The 22,424-nt window shown below is 40.4% G+C and overlaps 1 protein-coding gene across 1 annotated transcript in view; it reads right to left on the bottom strand.

The window, feature by feature from the left end:
• USP12 (ubiquitin specific peptidase 12) overlaps positions 1-21,869 on the bottom strand; it is a 104,864-nt gene extending 82,995 nt beyond the window's left edge. The window contains exon 1 of the mRNA XM_039473350.2: positions 21,595-21,869. Within this exon, the coding sequence (XP_039329284.1) occupies positions 21,595-21,642 (48 nt within the window). The 5' untranslated portion in view covers positions 21,643-21,869. The remainder of the gene's footprint in view (positions 1-21,594) is intronic.
• Positions 21,870-22,424: the final 555 nt, after the last annotated feature.

Genomic DNA, 22,424 nt, shown 5'->3' with positions numbered 1-22,424 from the left:
AATAGTCACATGATAATAAAAATGCTGAAAGTCAAAGACAAAAAGACAAAGCAAGAAAAGAAGATGCATCACTTATAAGGGAAACTCCAGTAAGACATAAGGCAGACTTCTAAGCAGAACCTGTAATGCTGGGATTACAGGCATGAGTCAGTGGGGTAACATGGTCAAAGTGCTCAAAGAAAGAAAAAAGAAAAAACTGTCAACCAAGAATGCCAAATCCGCCAAAGCTTCCATCTAAATGTGAAATAAAGACCTTCCCATAAGGGCATGGTGGTTGACACCTGTAATCCCAGCACTTTGGGAGGCTGAGGATGGAGGGTCGCTGATGCCTAGGTGATCAAGACCAGCCTAGGAAACATAGGGAGACACCATCTCTACAAAACATTTAAAAATTAGCCAAGCGTGATGGTGTGCACCTGTAGTCCCAGGCTGCTCAGGAGATCTGAGGTAGGAGAATCACTTGGGCCCAAGAGGTCGAGGCTGCAGTGAGCTGTGATGGCACCACTGTACTCCAGCCTGGACAACAGATCGAGACCCTGTCTCAAAAAACAAAACAAAACAAAACAAAAAAAAAACTTCCTGAAACAAAAACCTAATAGAAGTTGTTGCTATGCTAACAGACATACCTTACAAGAAATACTAAAGAAAACTGTTCAGGCTAGAAGCAAGTGTTCTCAAACAGCAAGTCAAGTCCACATGAAAAAACATACAAGAGTACCTATAACAGCAAGTGTTAATTAAAGGACATTATAAATGAATATTTTTTCTCCTTTCACCTCTTAACTGATTTAAAAAGCAACTGTATAAAACTGTATGTAGAATATATTATTGGGCCTATGTCACATAGAAATATATTAGATAAATAATAAACCAACAAGAGCACAGAAGAGGTAGGTTGAAATGGGCTAATGTAAAATAACTATCAATTAAATTTTAAAAAACCAGAATCACAGAATCATCTTAACAAACACACACACACACACACACACACACACACACACACACACACAGAGGTGACAGAAATCCAACACCCTGTCATGATAAAAAAAAAAAAATGCTCAAAAGGACAGAAATAGAAAAGAATTCCTCTCTGAATACAATAAAAATTGTATTTATGGGCCAGGTACAATGGCTCATGTCTGTAATCCCAACACTTTGGGATGATGAGGAGGGAAGATCACTTGAGCTTAAAAGTTCAAGACCAGCCTGAGCAACATGACAAGACCCCATCTCTACCAAAACTACAAAAAATTAGCTAAGTATAGTGGCACACGCCTGTAATCCCAGCTTCACAGGGGACTAAAGTGGAAGAATCACTTTTGCCAGGAAAGCAGAGGTTGTAGTGAGCCAAGATCACACCACTGCACTTCAGCCTAGGCAACAGAGCAATATCCTGTCTTCGGGGGAGGGGGGAAGAAAATAGAAGAGGAAAAAAGCTCCTCAATCTGACAAAAGGCATCTAGAAAAAATTAACGCTAATCTATTTAATAGTGAAAACACTGGATGCGTCCCCCTAAGATTAGGAAAAAGACCAGGAAATCCTCTCTTGTTCCTTCGTTTCAACACTGTACTGTAGGTTCTAGCCAGAGCAATTAGGCAAGAGAAACAGGCATTTAAATTTGAAAGAAAGAAGTAAACCTATCTTTCTTTGTATCTAACATGATCTTATATATAGAAAACCCTAAAAAATCCACTAAAAAAATTACTACCACAATAAATAAGTTCAGCAAGGTTGCAGGTTCTAAAATTAATACATAGCAATCAATTGTATAGGGCTCATAAAACTATGGAGTAGAACAGTGTTTACTGGAATAGAGGATGGAGATGTAGGGTGTGGGAAGAGTAACCAAGGGTTGGTTAATGAATACAAAATTACAGCTGGGTAGGAGGAATAAGTTCTAGTGACCTACAGCAACAGTCCCCAAACCTTTTGGAAGACAATTCTTTCGTGGATGCAGGAGGATGGTTTCGGGATTAAACTGTTCTCAGATCATCAGGCATTAGTTAGATTCTCATAAGGAGTGTACAACCTAGATCCCTGACATGTTTGGTTAATAACAGGGTTCACACTCCTATGCCTGCTGATCTGACAGGAGGCGGAGCTCAGACAGTAACGCTCCTTGCTGGACACTCACCTCCTGCTGTACAGCCCAGTACCTAACAGGCCACAGACCAGGGGTTGGAGATCCCTGTTCTATAGCACTGTAGGATGACTACAATTAACAACAATTTATTGTATATTTTCAAATAGCTAAAGGAGCAGATTTTGAATTTTCGTAACACAAAGAAATGATAAATGTTTGAAGTGATGGATATGCTAATTCCCCAATTTGATCATTACACACTGCATACATGTATCAAAATATCATACTGTACCCCACAAATATGTACAATGATGTCTATTTAAAATAATAAAAGCAAAAAAATTCATTGCATTTACATATGCTTGTCCTGAACAATCTGAAAATGAAATTAAGACAACTCCACTCACAACAGCTTTCAAAATGATTTAAGTAGGAATCAATTTAACAAAAAAAGAGATAAGCATTTCAAAGTTTCGAAACTCTGAAAACTACAAAATATTACTGAAACAAATTAAAGGAAATCTAAACACAGAGAAAAACAGACCATGTTGATAGACTAGAAGACTTAACACTTAAAATGGCAACACAAACTGATCTACAGGCTCAATGAGATCCCTATCAGAATCCCAGCTAGTAATTTTATGGAAATTAACAAGCTGATTCTAAATTTATATGGAGGTTGGGCTCAGTAGCTCACCTGTGTAATGATCACTTGAGTCCGGGAGTTAGAGACTGCAATGAGCTATGATTGCAATCATGACAGTGTGGTACTGGCAGAAAAGTAGATATACAAATCGATGAGATAAAACTAAGGATCCAGAAAGAAACTCATACATTTATGATTGACTGGTTTTCAACAAGGGTGCCAAGTCCAATCAACAGAGAAAGAATAGTCTTTTCAACAACTGGACAAATGGACAGTCAGGTGCAAAAGAATGAAGTTACCTTTACCTCAAACCATGTACAAAAAACTTACTCCAAATAGATCAAAGCAGCATATGAAAGAGCAACACTCAGAAAACTCTAAAAAGAAAATACTGGATTTGGCAAAGGATTGACATGGGATTTGGCAAAGGATTATAGAATATGACACTAAAAGCATGAGCAACAAAAGAAAAAATTAGTCCGGATGCCATGGCTCATGTCTGCAATCCCAGCACTTTGGGAGGCCGAGGCGGGCAGATCACCTGCGGCCAAGAGTTCAAGATCAGCCTGGCCAACATGACAAAACTCCATCTCTATTAAAAATACAAAAAAAATTAGCTAGGTGTGGTGGCGCACACCTGTAATCCCAGCTACTTGGGAGTCTGAGGCATGAGAATCGTCTGAACCCAGAGGCGGACGTTGCAGTGAGTTGAGATCCAGGGACAAAGCAAGACTCTGTCTCCAAAAAAAAAAAAAAAAAAAGGAAAATAAAAGAAAAAAAAATCAGATAAATTAGACTTCATTAAAATCAAAATTACTTTGTGCTTCAAATCGCACCATCAAGAAAATAACAAGACAACCCACAGAATGGGAGGAAATATTAGCAAATAATGTAACCAACAAGGAACTTGTATCCAGAATATATAAAGAACTCTTACAACAGGGCCAGGAAGGGTGGCTCATGCCTGTAATATCAGTGCTTTGGGAGAACTAGACAAGAGGATCCCCCGAGGGCCAGCAGTTCAAGACCAGCCTGGGCAAAATAGCTAGAACCCATCTCTATGAAAAGTAAAAAATTAGCCAGGCATAGGGGCATGTGCCTGTACTACGAGCTACTCCAGAGGCTGAGGTGGAAGGATGACTTGAGACCAGGAGTTGCAAGGAATCATCATGTCAGTACACTCCAGCCTGAGTAACAGAGCAAGATCCTGTCTTGAAAAAACAAAACAAAACAAAAATTCTTACAGCAATTAAGACAACTCAAACAATAGCCCAAAAATGTGAATAATTTTCCATAAAAGATACATAAATGGCCAGTAAGTACATAAAGAGGTGCCCAACATCATTACTCATCAGGAAAATGCAAATGAAAACCCCAATGAGATACCACCTCACACACAAAATGAGATTGCTACAATCAGAAAGTAAGATAACAAGTACCAGTGGGGACGCAGAAAAATAGGAACAGCCATACACTGCTGGCAGAACATAAAATGGTGCATCTTCTCTGGAAAATAATCTGGTAGATCCTCAAATGATTAAATAGCAATTCCACTCCAAAGTACAGACACATGGGAAAACAAAACATATGTCCATACAAAAGCTTGCACCCCAGTGTTCACAATAGTATTATTCACAAGAACCATAAGGTAGAAATGCTCCAAATGTTCATCAATGAACAAATAAACAAAATGTAGTATATCCACACAATGGAACAATATTTGTCCATCAAAAGCAATGCAGTACTGATATATGTTACAACATAAATGTACCTTGAAAATATGCTAACCGAAAGCAGCCAGTCCCAAAAACCATATACTCTATGATTTTACATACTAAAGTCCAAAACAGATAATTATATAAACACATAAAGTAAATCAGTGGTTGTCTAGGGCTGGAAGGGGGAGGAAAAAGAAGGGGAGGAAGATGATAGCTAAAGGGTATAAAGTTTCTTTCAAGGGGATTAAAATTGACTGTGGTGATAAACGCACAACTCTGTCAATATACTAAAAACCACTAAACTGTACACTATAAATGAGTGAATTGTTTGATGTGTGAACCGTATCTCAATAAAGCTGGTTTAAGAAAAAAGAATATGCATGTTAACTTGGGAGCCTTTTTTAATGAATTGTTTATATTCAACATTTAAAAAGCTTAGTGTCCAGGCCAGGCATGGTGGCTCACACCTGTAATCTCAGCACTTTGGGAGGCCAAGGCAGGCCTATCACCTGAGGGCAGAAGTTCAAGACTACCCTGGCCAACATGGCAAAATCCCATCTCTACTAAAAAATACAAAAATTAGCTGAGCATGGGTGGGCGCTTGCAATCCCAGCTACTTGGGAGGCTGAGGCAGGAGTGTTGCTTGAACCTGGGAGGCGGAGGTTGCAGTGAGTCAAGGTTGCGCCACTGCACTCCAGCCTGGGTAACAGAGTGAGACTCTATCTCAGAAAAAAATAAGTAAATAAATAAAGCTTAGTGTCCAAAACTCAAATTCACTTCTGAAGTCTTCAATATAAATTTTGTTTTTTAGATAAAACATATAAATGTATGCATGCAAAAACATATAAAATAATGAAACAGAAATATTTTCTAGTTTCAAGTAAGTTCTAGAGAATCTAGTAACAATAAACTCCAAAAATATCAAGAGTGGATACATCACTTCTGTAACAGTGAAAAGCTGTTCTATAATCCATTCACTGGTACATTAGAGTTTCAGATCTTGTTAATACTCAAGAATTAAATGTTCAACCTCTCCCCTCCCACAAATCACCCTCAGGGAGCTCATACATCTACTTTTCTGATACATTCTGTTGGATGTTAATTTTAAGTCTCATCTCCCCAACAAGACCTTATCTTCCATAAGAGTAAGAACCACCCATACCTAACAGTTCACCTAGCACAGCCCATACATAAATATCTACTGAGTATTCTTTTCTGTCTTCCTTACCATCTCTCTTTTCTCGGCCTCTCTTGCTCTATAAGAAAAATAAAGTCACTAAAAGTCCAGGTTCTATGTTTCATCCCATCTCGTGAGTTTACTAAGATATCAAATCTAATTATGGCAGTCGTTTAATAAGTGCAAAACAAAACTATTTTGAGATCTGGCAATCCTCAAATTAGAGTTTCTTCTGATACTACCTTTAACCATTAAAAATCTATTTCACATCCCAGAGACACTTCTGCATCTTTCCACTTTGCCTAAGAAAACGTCACAATTGCCCTTTTTTTGCCCTTTCTTCCTTAGAAAGCACACAGCCTAAGTAAGGCCTTCTCTCTAAACCTCCAAGACTGTCTTTTAATGAAACCCAACCATCATTTAAATTACTATACTGTAAATATAAAAGGTTCTGATCTAATCTTAAGACCCTAAGATATGTTTCACATATGCTCTATTGAGCAAGGCCATGTAGTATAGGTTTTATTCATTTCACCCATTTTCATAACCTCTCATGCTACCAACCCTGTATTTACTTACTTATCAAAAGTTGTGGCCCAGCATAGTGGCTCACATTTGTAATCCTAGCACTCTGGGAGGCCAAGGCAGGCAAATCACGAGGTCAGGAGTTCGAGACCACCCTAGCCAATATCGTGAAACCCCATCACTACTAAAAATACAAAAAAAATTAGCCTTGCATGGTGGCATGAACCTGTAGCCCCAGATACTTAGGAGGCTGAGACAGAAGAATTGCTTCGACTTTGAAGATAGAGGTTCCAGTGAGCTGAGATCATGACACTGTACTCCAGCCTGGGCAACAGAGCAAGACTCCGTCTCAAAAAAAAAAAAAAAAAGTTGTAAAAGTATTGGTAGCTAATTTTCCTGAATATTCCACTGCATCTTTACTTTTCTCTGCTGACACTGGTAATGTGCTAACAGTACCTGAAGTAAAAATTCCCATTCTGTTACTTCCAAAACTAGAACAGATAACCACCGCTTAATGTTCACTTAGCACAAAAGGTATATGTTTACAAATCCACTCAACTTCTTCCCAATATTTCACCACAACCTAAAATTCATTAAAGGCATATCAGGAATTGATTTTCACCTCTAATATATTTTTAAAGTTAAAAAAAAAAGGTGCACACTTTGTGGTAGTAGAAAAATAACTGCCTCCCTCAAAACATCTAGATCCTAATCCCCAGAACCTGTGAATTTAAGTTGCAGAAGGAATTAAGGTTCCTAAAATCAAATGACCTTGAAGAGAGATTATCCTGGATTACCCAGGTGAGCCCTGTGTAATCACAAGGGTCTCATAAGTGAAAGGAGCAAATAGGAAAGTCCCAGTCCAAGGGAGGTAATGAAAGAAAGACTGGCCAGTCATGGGATTACATGGGAGTAGCTGCAATTACAGGCATGCACCACCACGCCCAGCTGATTTTTTGTATTTTTAGTAGCGATGCAGTTTCTCCATGTTGGTCCGCTGGCCTCAAACTCCCAACCTCAGATGATCCGCCCACCTCGGCCTCTCAAGGTGCTGAGATTACAGGCGTGAGTAATTCAAATTCATTCTTAGGTCCATTTCAACTACAGCATTCTGTTTTTTAGCTTAATGTATATAAAACTTACCAAGCAAAAAGGAACTTAAACAGCTTTGCATCTCTGGGGTCTAGCACATAACCCAACTTGATAAATACTCCTTGATACTGATTGCAATAATGGACCTGATTGTGCCATTGGTTTTATCGGGTGAACTGTGTTCTCTAATAAAGATACGTTTAAGTCTTAAGGCCCAGTATCTCAGAATGCGACCTTATTTGGAAATAGGGTCTTTATAGAGGTAATCAAGTTACAATGAAGTCACTGGGGTAGACCCTAATTCAGTGTGACTGGTGTCCGAGTATAAAGGGAAAATTCAGACACAGGCATGTAAGGAAGACAAGGTGGAGAGAGAGACACACAGGGAGAAGGCCATGTGAAAAGACTGGAGTGATGCAGCCACATGCCAGCAAACCTCCAGTAGCTAGGACAGACAATGAAGAGATTCTCCTCACAGCCCTCAGAAGAAACCAATCCTGTCCACATCTCAATTCTGGACTTCTAGCCTAAACAATCCTAAGGTGATAAATTTCTGTTACAGGCATGCATCACTTAATGAAAGGGATACATTCTGAGAAACTGGTTGTTAGGCAATTTCATCATGGTGCGTACATCACAGAGTGTACTCACGCAAACCTAGACGGTATGGCCCATGACACACCCAGGCTATGTGGTCTAGCCTTTTGCTCCTAGGCTATAAACTGCACAGCATATGACTGTTCTGAATCCTGCAGGTAACTGTAACACAATGACAAGTATTCCTGTCTCTAAACACATCTAAACATATAAAAGGTACAGTAACAATACAGTAGTATAATCCATACACACAGTTTCTGATACTTTGCTATGGCAGCTATAGGAAACTAATTATTGTTTAATAAAATGAAAATGTGCAAACAGTATTATATCACCAAACTTTCCAATATGATAAACATTGAAGACGATGGGAAATTAAAATGCACACAAGGGTTTTGACACGGAATGAAACATGATGACAACCAAAAATGCACACTGTAGGTTAAGTGAAAAGGCAAATAAACCTGCAGTTTTAAATTTTGGGGGGAGTAGAGGGGTGACACACACGCATACACACAATACCTCATGCTTGTATATGCACAAGTAATGTCTAGCAACACACACACATATATGCCAATTCTTTCTAGCAATTACTTCTTGGGAAAGGGTGGCCTCTTCTCCTAGTAAGAAATAGATTTTTTAACTCACACAATTCGGCACTTTTGAAAATAGTGATTTGCTTTTGCTTAAACTTTTAAAAATGCAAAATTAAAAGAAACTACCATTTCTAAGGTAATCAGATATCACTTTATTCTTTAAGAGTACATACAGTTAAACCTGAGTAATTTAATTTTTTTAAATTCCTCACTTTGGTAGTTCAAAAAACAATGTATGAATTACTAAACTACAAGGGCATATCTACCATACAATTTCCAAAAGTTACCAGGACCTTATATTTCAGAGTCCATATCAAACACAGGCTGTTCCCCAAAATCGCAAGAGGCAAATAAGATTTTTCTTTTATTTTTTTTTTTTGAGACAGAGTCTCACTGTGTCGCCAGGCGCCAGGCTAGGGTGCAATGGCACAATCTCGGCTCACTGCAACCTCTGCCTCCCGGGTTTAAGCAATTCTCCTGCCTCAGCCTCCCGAGTAGCTGGGACTACAGGCGCACACCACCATGCCCAGCTTATATATATATATATATATATATATATATATATATATATATACACACACACATATATATATTATTTTTTTTTTTTTAGTAGAGACGGGGTTTCACCATGTTGGCCAGGATGGTCTCGATCTCTCGACCTTGTGATCTGCCCTCCTTGGCCTCCCAAAGTGCTAGGATTACAGGCTTGAGCCACCACACCCGGCAGAAAATACGATTTTTCAAACACCATTCCATTTGTATCAGGCATATAATTCTGGTGTTTTACAAGTGTTTTATCATTAAATTTCATTTCTCAACTAGGCCAAACCTACTCAATCCAGGCTTCTCTATCAACATCCAGTAACATTTGCAGAAGGCCTTGTTAACTTTGATGTCAACCAAAAATGTACCCAAATATCCTAACTCTTTAACAATCTGTTCTAGATTTATCATCTATACATTTATCTAAACTCAACTGAAGTTTACATGAGGAAGGTGCATCTTAAAATAACAGAGCAGGGACATTCCCTTTTCCACAAAACAGGATATAATGTTTAGAAGGTTTCAGACTTAATGGCCTTGAGAGATGACGCTTTATGGAAGGGAACACCTCTACTTTTTATCATTGTGAAACCTGAATCTGTGAAATGCCTAGCAATAGCATCACCAACTAGCCACTCAATAAATGTCAGACTCTGATGTAAGTTCCTTGGAAAAGCTAAAATTACAGAAGTCACATTCAACTTTACAAGTCAGTGAAGCTGACCTAAGTCATCATTAACATAAAATGACAAGAACATCACAGTAGGCTATTGGCACTGAAATGGTGAAATAACTACAAACTAGTTTCAGATATGAAAAGGAAAGACAGTAGACTATTAAAGCAACTAACACCTGGGTTGAAAATGTGTAACAGGCCGGGCGCGGTGGCTCAAGCCTGTAATCCCAGCACTTTGGGAGGCCGAGGCGGGTGGATCACGAGGTCGAGAGATCGAGACCATCCTGGTCAACATGGTGAAACCCCGTCTCTACTAAAAATACAAAAAACTAGCTGGGCGTGGTGGCGCGTGCCTGTAATCCCAGCTACTCAGGAGGCTGAGGCAGGAGAATTGCCTGAGCCAAGGAGGCGGAGGTTGCGGTGAGCCGAGGTCGCGCCATTGCACTCCAGCCTGGGTAACAAGAGCGAAACTCCGTCTCAAAAAAAAAAAAAAAAAAGAAAACGTGTAACAGAAGAGAGGCTTCATAGACACAAGGAAGTAAAAACCTGAAACAGTGGAACTGTGGGGAACACTTGTCAGAAGCAGTAACCTGACCAGAGGCATCTGTGCAGTCTTTAAAGAACGAAAATACTCCCTTAAATATATACCATGATATGTATCCATTATTCCTCAATAAAGCTGGAAAAACTCAATAACAGAGAACAAAAACGGTGACAGATTTCACTTACGTATTTTTAGTTAAAAAGAGCAACATAATGACTCCAACTAAGACAATGATACAAATAACCAATTTTTATCAGGCTAAGGCTTGATTTGTATAGTGAGAAAACAACCAGAAGTGAAAGTTGCTTCCTTTTAGTTTTTCATTTGCAAAGTTAAGTCAAGGCCTCAGTTTTAACCAGTCACGTGACAATGACAGGTCCTTGTTCGGCAGGGTCTCCTGTGGAGAAGATATTGAACAATATTCTCAAACTGAAAAAAATGCAGAAAAACAAATGAAACTAACTAGTAAAGTTAAAAAAAAAAAAAAAAGGTGAACTGTCTTTTAAAAAAATATGTAACAGAAGACAACAAAAAGATTCTAATTTGCCCAGCAGAACCAAAAGCACAATATTTTTGGTTGTGTTTTTGGTTAGTTACATCTAGTTTTAAGACTTTGATGTTTCAAATTTGTTCCAAATTTTGTCCACCTTTACATAAAAACCCTGACTACATCAGCCTGAAGAAATTATCAGCATTGAACCTCAAGGTCTATCAAATAACATACAGCGAAACCACTTGATTCCTGTTCCTCACCTGCTCTTAAAAGAACCAGAGCATCATGTTTCTTTTTTTTTTTTTCCTTCAACCTTAAGTTCCAGGGCACATGTGCAGGATGTGCAGGTTTGTTACACAGGTAAACGTGTGCCATGATGATTTGCTACACAGCTCAACCCATCTCCCTGGTTTAAGCCCAGCATCCATCAACTATTCTTCCTGATGCTCTCCCTCCAGCTGTCCTCCCCCCAGGTCCCAGTGTGTGGTGTTCTCCTCCACAAAGCATTCTCTCTCAAGGCCATCAAGTCTGAAACCTTCTTTTGTGAAAAAGAGAATGCCCCTGCTCTATTATTTTACGATACGCCTTTCTCATTAAAACTTCAGAGTCCCAGCTACTACCCTCATGGTACCACTTAATCGTCCTGCATATGACTATCTTTATTAAGCAAATTAAACAACCAGGGAACCTTTGCAACATCAGCAAAGAAAAACTGTGAAACAATATTCTAGAGAAATGGTAGAAATAATGTCTTCAAAGTTATAACAGCTAGATTTTTGGACTAAGATAATCACATACAAAGCAGAATAAATGTTTATCTACAAAAATCTCAAATTATAAATGCATTTTTCCATTTCAAAGAACAAATAAAAGCCTTTTATTTTATTGTCTCCTTACCCCTACAACATAAGTACTTTATGGCTTATTTTACTTGTGCCCAGACGGGCTCTAATCTTGAAAGTCTCTATTCAGGGATCCCTGAAAAACCCAGGTAGAAGAATACTGTAGAAATCAAGGCAATTTACTCACTATAATTTTAGACCTTAAAAGAATGTTACTAGAAGGGAACTGCAGAGTTTACTGACATCAGAAGTTAACTACAGGCCAGGTGCGATGGTTCACACCTGTAATCCCAACATTTTGGGAGGCTGGGTAGATCGTCTGAGCTCAGGAGTTTGCGACAGGCCTGGGCAACATGGTGAAACCTTGTCTCTATAAAAAATTTATTAAAAAGAAAAATTAGCTGGGCACGGTTGTGTATGCCTATAGTCCCAGATAGCTTGAGCCCAGGAGGCAGAGATTTCGATGAAGCGAGATTCTGCCACTGCACTCCGGTCTGGGCAACAGAGCAAGGTTCTATCTCAAAACAAACAAACAAAAGACAGCCACTTTATGAACTATGAATTCTTAATACAGTAAAAAGATTTTAAGGGTAATCTAAAACTATGCTTCATAGATTAAAATACTCATGTTCAAACTTTGAAATGACTACACTGTGTCAAAGGTAACTTGTGAGCCCTGTTACATAACTCCTACAGTCTCACAGTATCTTAACGTGCTTTCCACCCTTTCCTTAACAGGGCATGGAGTCTCACCAATAATGACCATTTAAGGGTGATGTTAATATGTGTTTATAGTACAAAGGACGCTCACATGTGTCACCTCAGCTGCTCTAATGGGGAAATTATTATTTCATTTCATAACTGAAACCAGTTATATGGCCTACCCAAGTGAAAATAACTGGTGAGGGAAGTGGGACTCAAAGTCACACACAGAGACATGCAGCTGAAAAGCCAGGAATAAAAATTTCCCAATTCTTGTTTGAAAAGGAATAATTTTGTCTCAACCATCAAAGCTGCAATACATTGGCCCTTAGATGTCATAATGAGTTTGGATGTCTAGAAATTTGGACCCCATCCCTAGTTGCTGCAGGGTTGATTTTAAGCTTCCTTTCCATTTTGTGAAAATGTGGCTAATATTACCTAACTTTTCCTAACTCTGAATCTTCAAAATGACAGATACAGAAAGACTAACAACAACAAAATAAATTATTTTGAAATGTCTCAAAAAAAAAAACTACCGTTAATTTTCTTAGGTGTGACAATATTGTGTTTTTGTTAAAGAGATTGTCCTTTCATTTTAAGTAGGTTTGTTATTAAGCAATATTTTGTTTTTTATCTAATCTGATAGTTCCTTTAACATAATGCAGGTTAAATTTGATCCATTAGGATTATGATTAATGAACTAGAGCTTATTTCTTTCACCTGTGTTTTCTATCATTCTTTTCCATTTTGCTTTTCCTACTTTCCTTCTCTCAGTTTGAATGGTAATGTTTAAATGTCTGCTGGCATGGAAGCAAGAAAATTCACTCCTTGTGTGAGTATTTATCCTTAATTTTTTAACATGTATATACAACCCTAAATTTTCCAACAGTGATTGTTTAGATGGTTCTTAAACAAGGAGGCCCTTAACAAGTTTTAACAACCCACTGAACTGTCCTTCTGCCCCATCCATCTTGTTTTGTCGTCATTTTATCTTTAAAAAAAGAAACAAGCAAATTTTGAACAATCAACGTAATTCAATTTTGCATATTTTTACCAACTCCATTGTTTCTTATATGCTCATGACTGTCCTCTGGACTTACATTTCCTCAGGCCAAACACTTTAATGATTACTTTAATGCGAATCAATAGTTGGTAAACTCTTGGTATTTCTTTAAATATGCCCCCTTCCTACTCTCCAGCTTTACTGTTCACAAGACCCACTTTCATGCCAAACCACTGCAGAGCCTAAGAGTAACACATTGTCTACTTACATCTGGTATCCCATCCCTCTAGGTCCACAAAATAAAGGCCATTCATTTTGCAAAGTTCAACTCTCTTTTAAGCTTTGTCCTGAAGCCCTCTTCTTTTCTCTCCCAGAGAAATAACCACCTTCTCTTTCACATATAATTACCATTACTTATAGCAATAAGAAAAACATCTCATTGTGTGCATTTGTCTTACATGTTCATCCTTCTCTACAATACTGTAAGTAGAGATGGTTTCCAATCTTTTTCTCATCAGGACACACAGAGAAAATAGTACATATAGAGCTCACAGAGATATGGAGGTGGCCAGGTGCAATGGTTCACACCTGTAATCCGAGCACCTTGGGAGGTCAAGGCAAGAGGATAGTTTAAACGTAGGAGACAGCCTGGGCAACAGAGCAAGACTCTGTCTACAAAAATAAATAAATAAATAAATAAAGATACAGTTAAGTATGCTCTCACCAGAATGGAACTGGCTAAATGCCTCTGATCAACCCAGATACCTCCAGGCTGTCCAGGGGTCAAGAGGATTACTTCCTCAGCACAACCATAACCCACTCAGGACATAATGTAATTCTGAAGTTCCACACTGAAGTTCCGTAAGACCAGAGTTTGTCATAGTCATCTTCATATTCTCAGAACCCACATGCAGCCTGATATAATGTAGGTCTCCATAAACCCTTCCTCAAAGTAATTAGGGAAAAACACTCTTTACCCTCTAAACATGGGGGAAAAAAAATCACTATCAGACAGAGGCTTACTAGGTTACTAAAATAAAAAGCACTAAAATAAAATCAAAGACAACAGTACTCTAACACCATCAATATTATGATTTAAACCTCCATTTACAAATAGAGAATGCATGGATGATTACCTATGAAGCATTTCAGTAAGAACATCTGTCAGTTATCACTGAAATAAACATCTACTTCTTGTTTTAAGTTGGAAATAAATTTTGATTGGTAGGTAGCTCTGGACACGCAGATAACTACAAATAAATAAACCAAGCTTATACATCTCTTCTTTAGACATAACACACTGTTTAGAAGAAGCTAATGGTCCTTCTTACAGAGAAGCAGCAGAAAAGCATAAGCCAGGGAACAGAGAGGGCTATAGTACCTCACACAACGGAGCTCTACGTTAAATTTCTTATACTTTACACTATCACAGAAGTCTCCTTGAGTTTTGCTGTGAAAAAGCAAAGACTTAGTAGTTTTTCTTCCAAAATAAATGTATATAAACTGCTACTCTAACCTCCTAGTACAACTTCTGCACATAAGCTATCAAATGATCAAATGTTATATGTAAGTATTTTCAACAATACTGGGCCTCCGATTGAGTTTTCAGTTCAGCAAGCATAACTCTTCATAATACAACTCTTCACTTACCATTTTCTCCCAACATCTTAAAGTATGGTGTATGTATGTAAATATCCCTCTTCCAGACTATGAGATTGGGACAGCAGGTTTTAAACAAGATATCTAATACCAGGGTGGGTAAGTGCATTGTAAGCCAACAAGAGATGTTATTCTCTTGTTATGCTTCCTAAAGGATAGAGCATACGAAAATTAAATATAAAAATATGGCCTCAGTAAACAGGAAAATCTGCAAGGAAATAAGTCCTGAAGCTAACTTGAATACACACACCTTGTTCTAGTAATGACAAAAAGCAGTGTGCTTTTTTTTTTTAAGTATAAAATAAGTTAAGACAGATTTTTCTTCTAAAAGTATAAGGTTGATGCAAAAGTAATTGAGGTTTTTGACATTCCCAACTTACCTAAACTTGTAAAATGTTTGAGAATGTCACAAATTAGACCAGTTATTTTTACTCCCAGACAAAAGAAATAAATTCTTCTAGAAACTGTTCAAAATACAGCAAGAGGACTTAGCTTTCATATTATCGATTAATCCACCTTATTTCAAAATAAATTAGTGCTTTCTCAGGGGGCGTATACTACTAATAAACTAACATTTCTTATGAAGAAAAGGAACTGACAATTGTATTTCATAAAACAAATTTCCATTTTGGTTAGCATATATATGTTGAGCTAACAGATTAATCAGTAGTGCCAATGAATACTTTTTACCACAGGGAGGGGAGCAAATCATGTTAGAAGGATAACAGTAACAGCCAACATGACACAGTGGTTACCATGGGCCAGGTACCAGTCAACAACCTGATGAACTAGATGTTATTTTACTCTCATTTTACAGGTACAGAAAAGTAAAACTTGTCCAAAATCATACTCATAACTAAAGAAATAAATGTGGAATCTCAAAAAAATTCAAATCGTTTTTCTTTTTAGTGGTATTGGCAAAGAAAAAAGTGTAAAAATTAGTAAATAGCTTTGTGGATTATTAGCCTGTTGGTGACTAAAATGGCTATATCAGTAACCGCCAGTAAATGGTTTTAAAGGAAGAAAAATATGTTTAGACTGTAAAAACTAGGAAGCTAAATGAAATTCATGCTTAATTTTATCTCATTCTATGCTTTTTATATTTGTTAAACATAATTAAGGACTCCCAAAATGTTCTAGAAATGGGCTACAGAGCAAAAAAAAAAATTTTTTTCAAGAGCTCCCAAAATGATGAAAATGACACCAATAATCATTTATAAACTATCAAAGAATCAGAATTTTAGATCTATAAGGAGACAAGCATATAAGGAATATCTATTGAAGAGTGTCTAGTCCAATCCCTTTATTTCACAGAAGAGAAAAATTACCTCAAAGTTTTAAGAAACTTTCCCATACATACAAATCTAAATGTCAAAACATGGACTAGAATTTATCTTCTGGTCCAACTACTCTTTTTATTATACCATGCTATCAAATATACAATAAAATATTAAATTTCTGAAATAGGGCTACTTAAAAGAGAAACCAAAACAAAATTAATTATTTAAATCTAAAAACGTTTCTGGAAAAGAAATATACAAAGTACACAAATGCCTAAATGATACTTCCTAAGACAATTAAAGTTCCAGAAGAGCTAGAATAAACATGGGTTTAAAGGCAGGAAGAAAAGAATTTGGTAAATGACAAAAAGGGGGCAAACTCAATTTGGGGGGACGTGGTCAGAAGTCTAGAATCAAAACAACAAGAACGTGACGTCTGGCTGCAACTGCCCAACACGGATCATGGTAGGGTAGATAATTAACCTACTTTGAGACCTATTAGCCACTTATTAGCAAAAGGTGAAAGGCGAAAGCCACTAGCAAAGCCATATGATAAGACAATACTACACATACACACGCCACACAATTGAATATGGTATTTAAAACCAGCGTTTTTAAGCATATTAAAAATTTCAGACCCTAACAAGTCTTATCTTTGTGATAACTAAGTGCCTAAGATTAAACCATCACCTCTTATAAAAGTCCATTTCTACTAACTATATTACTTTACCCTCTAATAATCATTAAACATATAACCTGTCAATGACCTACTCCCCTACCACTATGCTTTACTGGGCTAATATCAACACCTCTTCATTTTCTAACATTAAACTCTTCATGTTCATCCTAAAATTGGGCAAATTTTATAACATGATAACCATTTATGGAAAAACAATATAAAATTATATATAGGGAATATAACTCAAGTTTTTTAAAACGTCAAAGAAAATATGCCCTGGAAGGTAAAATAACCGATCTTCCTTTCGCTTTCTTAGAGTTTCTATATTTTCCAGATTTTCTATGAGAATGTATTATTTTTAATGTCTAGTGTCTAAAAATGTATTTTAGATAAATTCAAAAGTTCAGTGGGCTTAAATAAAACTTCTATAATACTTCTTCTAAATAGTCTCTCTCCACCAAGCTCAAACATTCCTTTGACCAAACATTTATGTAATAGAAGATTCCTCATTTTTGATGTCTTTAAAAAAAATAAAAAAAAAAAAACAGGCCTAAGAAGTTTATGTTTTGTTCCTTCTTAAATTAACACAGCAAATATTAGACAAGTAAAACATGGCAACTCACATTTAAATGCTCCTATCATGAAAGTAATATTTTACTAATAAAATACTCATTTAAAAATAAGAAATATTTTATTAATAAAAGAACTATATCCACCCTATTTCTTGAGGAGGAAAAAGGAACTTTATTATTTAATATAATATAAAGAGGAGACTTCTACACACACACTCCCAACAAAGCATGGGATTTGAGGCTCGCCCCACCTTGCCTTTATTTCTGTAGTAAGGATAAACTGCACTCATCACACATACTCTTATTTGGATCCCAGTGAGACTGAAGCAGTTAAGAATAGGCAAACACTTTTCCATATACGTCCTTTCTAATTCATATATTTTTTAAAACTCTGTTATTAAAACAGAACAAACAAAAAAGAAAAGACAGCCAGCTTTACCTGTGCCTTTTCTTCAGCAAGTAAAGTTTACCATGCTTGGTGTGCTGGGTGAGACACAGGCTTTCTAAGTAAAGCAAATTGGACTCTCCCAGCACCTTCCTTACGGCTTTGGCCATATTACCACCACATTCTAATGGATCTAATCTCAAAGCCTTGTAAATGAGGGTGGGCAAGAAGCCAGGCCATGCCACCCCATGATCTAAGTCTACCCACCCCCTGCACCAACAACTTCTCCTTTGTCCAGTCCCACTCCCGACAACGCCTTCCTAACTATGACTCCTACAACCCAAATAGGAAGAGAGAATAATGATCAGAGGCAGAGCTAACATTGATGGAGCTAACAGTAAGCAGTGCCTGCCTCCATGCAAACGACAGTCATGACGGACCACCCGGATTAGCCACCTCAACTGCGAAACAGAGCCCTTCTACAACTATTCTGTCACTTTTTCCATTATTTCATACTTATTAAGTATAATATTAATTATCAGATAGATAGGTACTCTGTGCCAGGCCCTGAAGTCTGAAACTACTTCAAAGTCACAATAAACACCATGTGATAATGAAAATGTATTATTTCACGAACAAATTAAAAAGAGGTTCTCCCCTCCCTGTATCCATGTGTTCTCGTTATTCAACACCCGCCTATGAGTGAGAACATTCGGTGTTTGATTTTCTGTTCTGTTGGGTCTGTGGGGGAAATAGGGGAGGGACAGCGGGGGTGGGGGGGGGGAGTTGGGGAGAGACGCCAGATATAGATAAAGGGGAGGAAGGCAGCAAATCACACTGACTTCCATGTTCTTCACATTTACCCCAAAACCTAAAATGCAATAAAAAATAAGTAAATAAAAAGAGGTATTTCAAAAGGTACCCTTGAAAATGTACTCATCGCAATCTAAACATAATCACTCACTTGGGTCAGGCCATAATACTACCTTATGAAAAACAAATTTTACTAATTTTCACATGTAAGCAGAACACTAGTGATCTAAAATACGACACAGCTGAAAATTGTTTTTAACAGTTACTTAACCCAATTAAGGTATTGCAGATGTGCCCAGGTACCTTATTTTGACAAATGAAAAAATTATATACACTTCAGTATTTATAGAATGATATTTCAACTCATCCTAAATGTTTTCACAGCTGCTGATTTTCTGAGAAGTATTCTGTTTAAGTCCAGCCCATTCTTCTCTCCACCATTCCAGACACACACCCAGTATCATCCCTGCTTCACCCGGCATTCCAAGAGATAGGAAGGACTTTGAACACTTTTATGCTGAATGCAGAACTTAGTACTCCAGATCAAACTGTAGAAGTAAATGTAAATGATGGTCCTTCCCCTTCAAGGCCCTCACAACTGAGTAAGAGTTCAAAGAAAAATATACTACACAGTTTAAATATGATAGGTGCTACTGACATTTCAAAAATGGCATGAAGTTGTATGAGGGGGATGGAGGGTTGGGTTGGAGACGGGTAGGATTATTCAAGTTAAGCTCCCTGCTTAAGAGGTGCACACACTCACAATACAAGGAGGATGGAGGGTAGGGCGGAGGTAGCATTCCAAGCCTAGCAAAACGGTACCTACAAGCTAAAAACGTATCTTTGCTTTTTAATTTTGTGATTCTCAAGAGGACACATAGCATTTTCTTTAAAGAATAAGACTGCAAACTACTTTGAGATATTTAGCACTATTTGGGGGTACATTAGAACGTATTCAAATACGAATACAGACACACCCAATTTTAATAGTACCTCTCGAACAATCTCATTTGACCAGGCACTTTCTGTATTTGCCAACAATACGCACACCCCACCTGTAATTAATGCATCTGTGTGGAAGCCCTAGAAAGCGCTCCCGAGTTGGACATCCTTGAGATCAGAATCCCAACTACTAAGTGTGCGACGCTGGCAAATCCCTGTCTCACTGTCCTAATGTGATTACAGCACACATTTATTAATATATTAATTTAAATACTGTTTGTGTCCATGAAGAAGAATGTAAACACCATGAAAGCTGGAGCTATCCTGACCACTACGGCATCCCCACCACTCAGCCCCAGCTCTAGCACTCAGTAGCTGCTAAACGTCGTACAGTACTTGAGTGAATGAATAAGAGTATCACACTACTCCTGAAATCCCAGTCTTTGACAGTGAACTATGACCATTACAATGTGTGTGGCTCAGCAATCTAATATCACTGTAAAAGACCTAATTATCGGATTTCTTTTGAAACTGAGTAAGACAACAATTGGCGTATCTAAAAATAATTAGCCCAAACAACTCTTGAAAATCACTTTAAAATAGTCCATTTAATACTAATGCGTTCCTAAAACGTAAACTCTGAGAAAGAGCAACCATCCAGTTGAGAAATGGAGTCTTCAATACGATTTCTTAAATACAGTCGATTTTATGTCCACCTGATTTCAGCCATTTTTTATACTGTTCCTCAGCATGCAGTAGAAAATCTGCTTTTAAAGCGATCTGATTCGCCACTCCTTAAAGAAACATATATACAATGGACCATCCTCAGAAGGGAAATTGCTTGAGGCTCTCCTATATGAAATCGGTTGCATAAATAGGGCCAGTGAGGCATCAAACACAAGCTTTCAGAAGTCTTTAATAACAACCAATAGGTCCACGTTGCAAAGAACAACTTTTTTCGGTGATGACTCATAAATTATGATCCCTACATATAAGCTCATGAGGCGCTAATGAATCTGTCGCATCATGTAGAAAACTGTGGTCCTTCTGGCCAAGCACAAAACAACAAGTTTTAAACGCGCCCACGTTTTGCTTAATTCGGGACTTCCAGCGAGGATTAGCGCTTTTCCTTTAAAGCCTATTTAAGCGCCCTAAGAAAACAGAATACCATCGCCTTGGCAGGCGGTCCCCGCACACAGACAGACGTAGCTTCACCACATACAGATGTGTCTGGTGGGCCGAAGTAAACAAACGACAGGAAAGCTAACGCTTTTCAAGATTAACGTGCATTCCCGCAGACAAGACTGCCACCTGGACACACGGCTGGAAACGAGAGCTCGTGCCTCTCCGAGGAGAAAATGGAGAGAATTTCAACAGCACTTATTTAAAGTTTCCATCTTTACACACGCCCCTTTCCCCCAGCGCGGGGTCGGGGACTCGGCCCGGCCAGCGGCGCGAGGAAATCTGCACTTGACTTCCGTCCTCTCCCGGGCGGGAAAGAGCGCAGCCCGCCCCGGCAGAGACCCTTCCTTCCTGCCCGCCGACCCCCACCCCGCCCGGGGACAACTCCCTCTCGGCGCGCGGCCAGGAGGAAATGGAGCCCGCGCGGCCTCCGCGCCCCCCTCCCCGGCGACCCTGGCCCAGGGCCGCGCTCCGGCTCCCGCGCGCCCACCCGCTGCCCCGCCACAGGCCAGGCGCGCTTTGGCCCTCGGCCCGGCGCGGACACCAGCAGTTCGGTCGCGGGCCCCCGGAGGCCAGTGCCCGCCCCTCGCGGCGTCCCGCACGGTCGCCCCCTCACCGCCACCCTGGCGCAGCCCCGGCCCGCCAGGCGGCGCCCCCTCCCCGGCCGCCTGGGCCGCTCACCCCCGCGCTCCCCGCAGAAGCGCCGTCCAACCGCCCCCTCCCGGGCCGCCCGCCCGCCCCCGCGCTAGGCCCAGCGGGCGGCCACACGGGGAGAAACGCATCCAGCGCCGTCCACCCGCCCGAGAGGTCCCGGCTTCCCCTGCCGCCCGCCCGCTGCACCTACCATGGTACAGATGGAGGCGAATTTGGAGACTGTCATTAGGATTTCCATCCGCCCAGCGCCATCTTCCACCCAATCACAGCGGCGGCGGCGGGCGGGGGAGGAGGGGAGCCGGGCCGCCCGCTCGCACCGCAGCCGGCGGGCGGACCCCGAGCCGCCGCGGACCCAAGCACCGAGCCCGCTGGGCCGCCGCTGCCGTCGTCGCCGCCGGCGCTCAGGCACTCCCGGCCTCGGGCCCCAGCCCCCCGCCTGCCGGCCGCCGGCCCGCCCCCGGCTCCGCCCCGGCGCAGGGCGCAGCCGCTGCCTCCGGGCCCGCGCCTGCCCGCGAAGCCGCCCGCCGCCCACCCCGCCCAGCGCACAGGGGAGCGGGCTCCGCCGAGGCCCTAATGCCCGGCCTGCCAGGCAGCAGTGCGGCCCGGCGGCGCAGCCCCGCCCATCCCTCGGCGCCCCGGCCCCGCCTACCCCCTCTCCCCCCCGGCCCCGCCCACCCCCTCGGCTCTCCGGCCCCGCCCACCGCTCGGTGGCCTGGGAGCGCGAGCCGGGGAACTCCTGCCCGGCCCCACCCCGCGCGAGGCCGAGGGCGGGACCGAGGGCGGGCACTGTCTCTTGCCCGCGTCCCTGCGGTCCTAGTGCCGGGGGCACGGAGCCCCCTCGTAGGAAGAGGGGCGGCAGGTAGGCGCGGAGGCGGCGGCGGCGGCGACCTGGGAGAACCCGGGAGGGGCCAGACTGCGACACCCACCGCGGGCGAGGCGATGGCGATCCCCCGCGGCCTAAACAGAAAACGGAGGCGATGATCTGGGTAACTTCGTGCGGAGTGGGAGGAAACATGCTCT

This window comes from Saimiri boliviensis, chromosome 16 (genome assembly GCF_048565385.1).
Source record: "Saimiri boliviensis isolate mSaiBol1 chromosome 16, mSaiBol1.pri, whole genome shotgun sequence".
Classification (NCBI taxonomy): Eukaryota; Metazoa; Chordata; class Mammalia; order Primates; family Cebidae; genus Saimiri; species Saimiri boliviensis.
The sequence above is the reverse complement of the archived record's forward strand: the minus strand, read 5'-3'. Positions and strand labels throughout refer to the sequence as shown.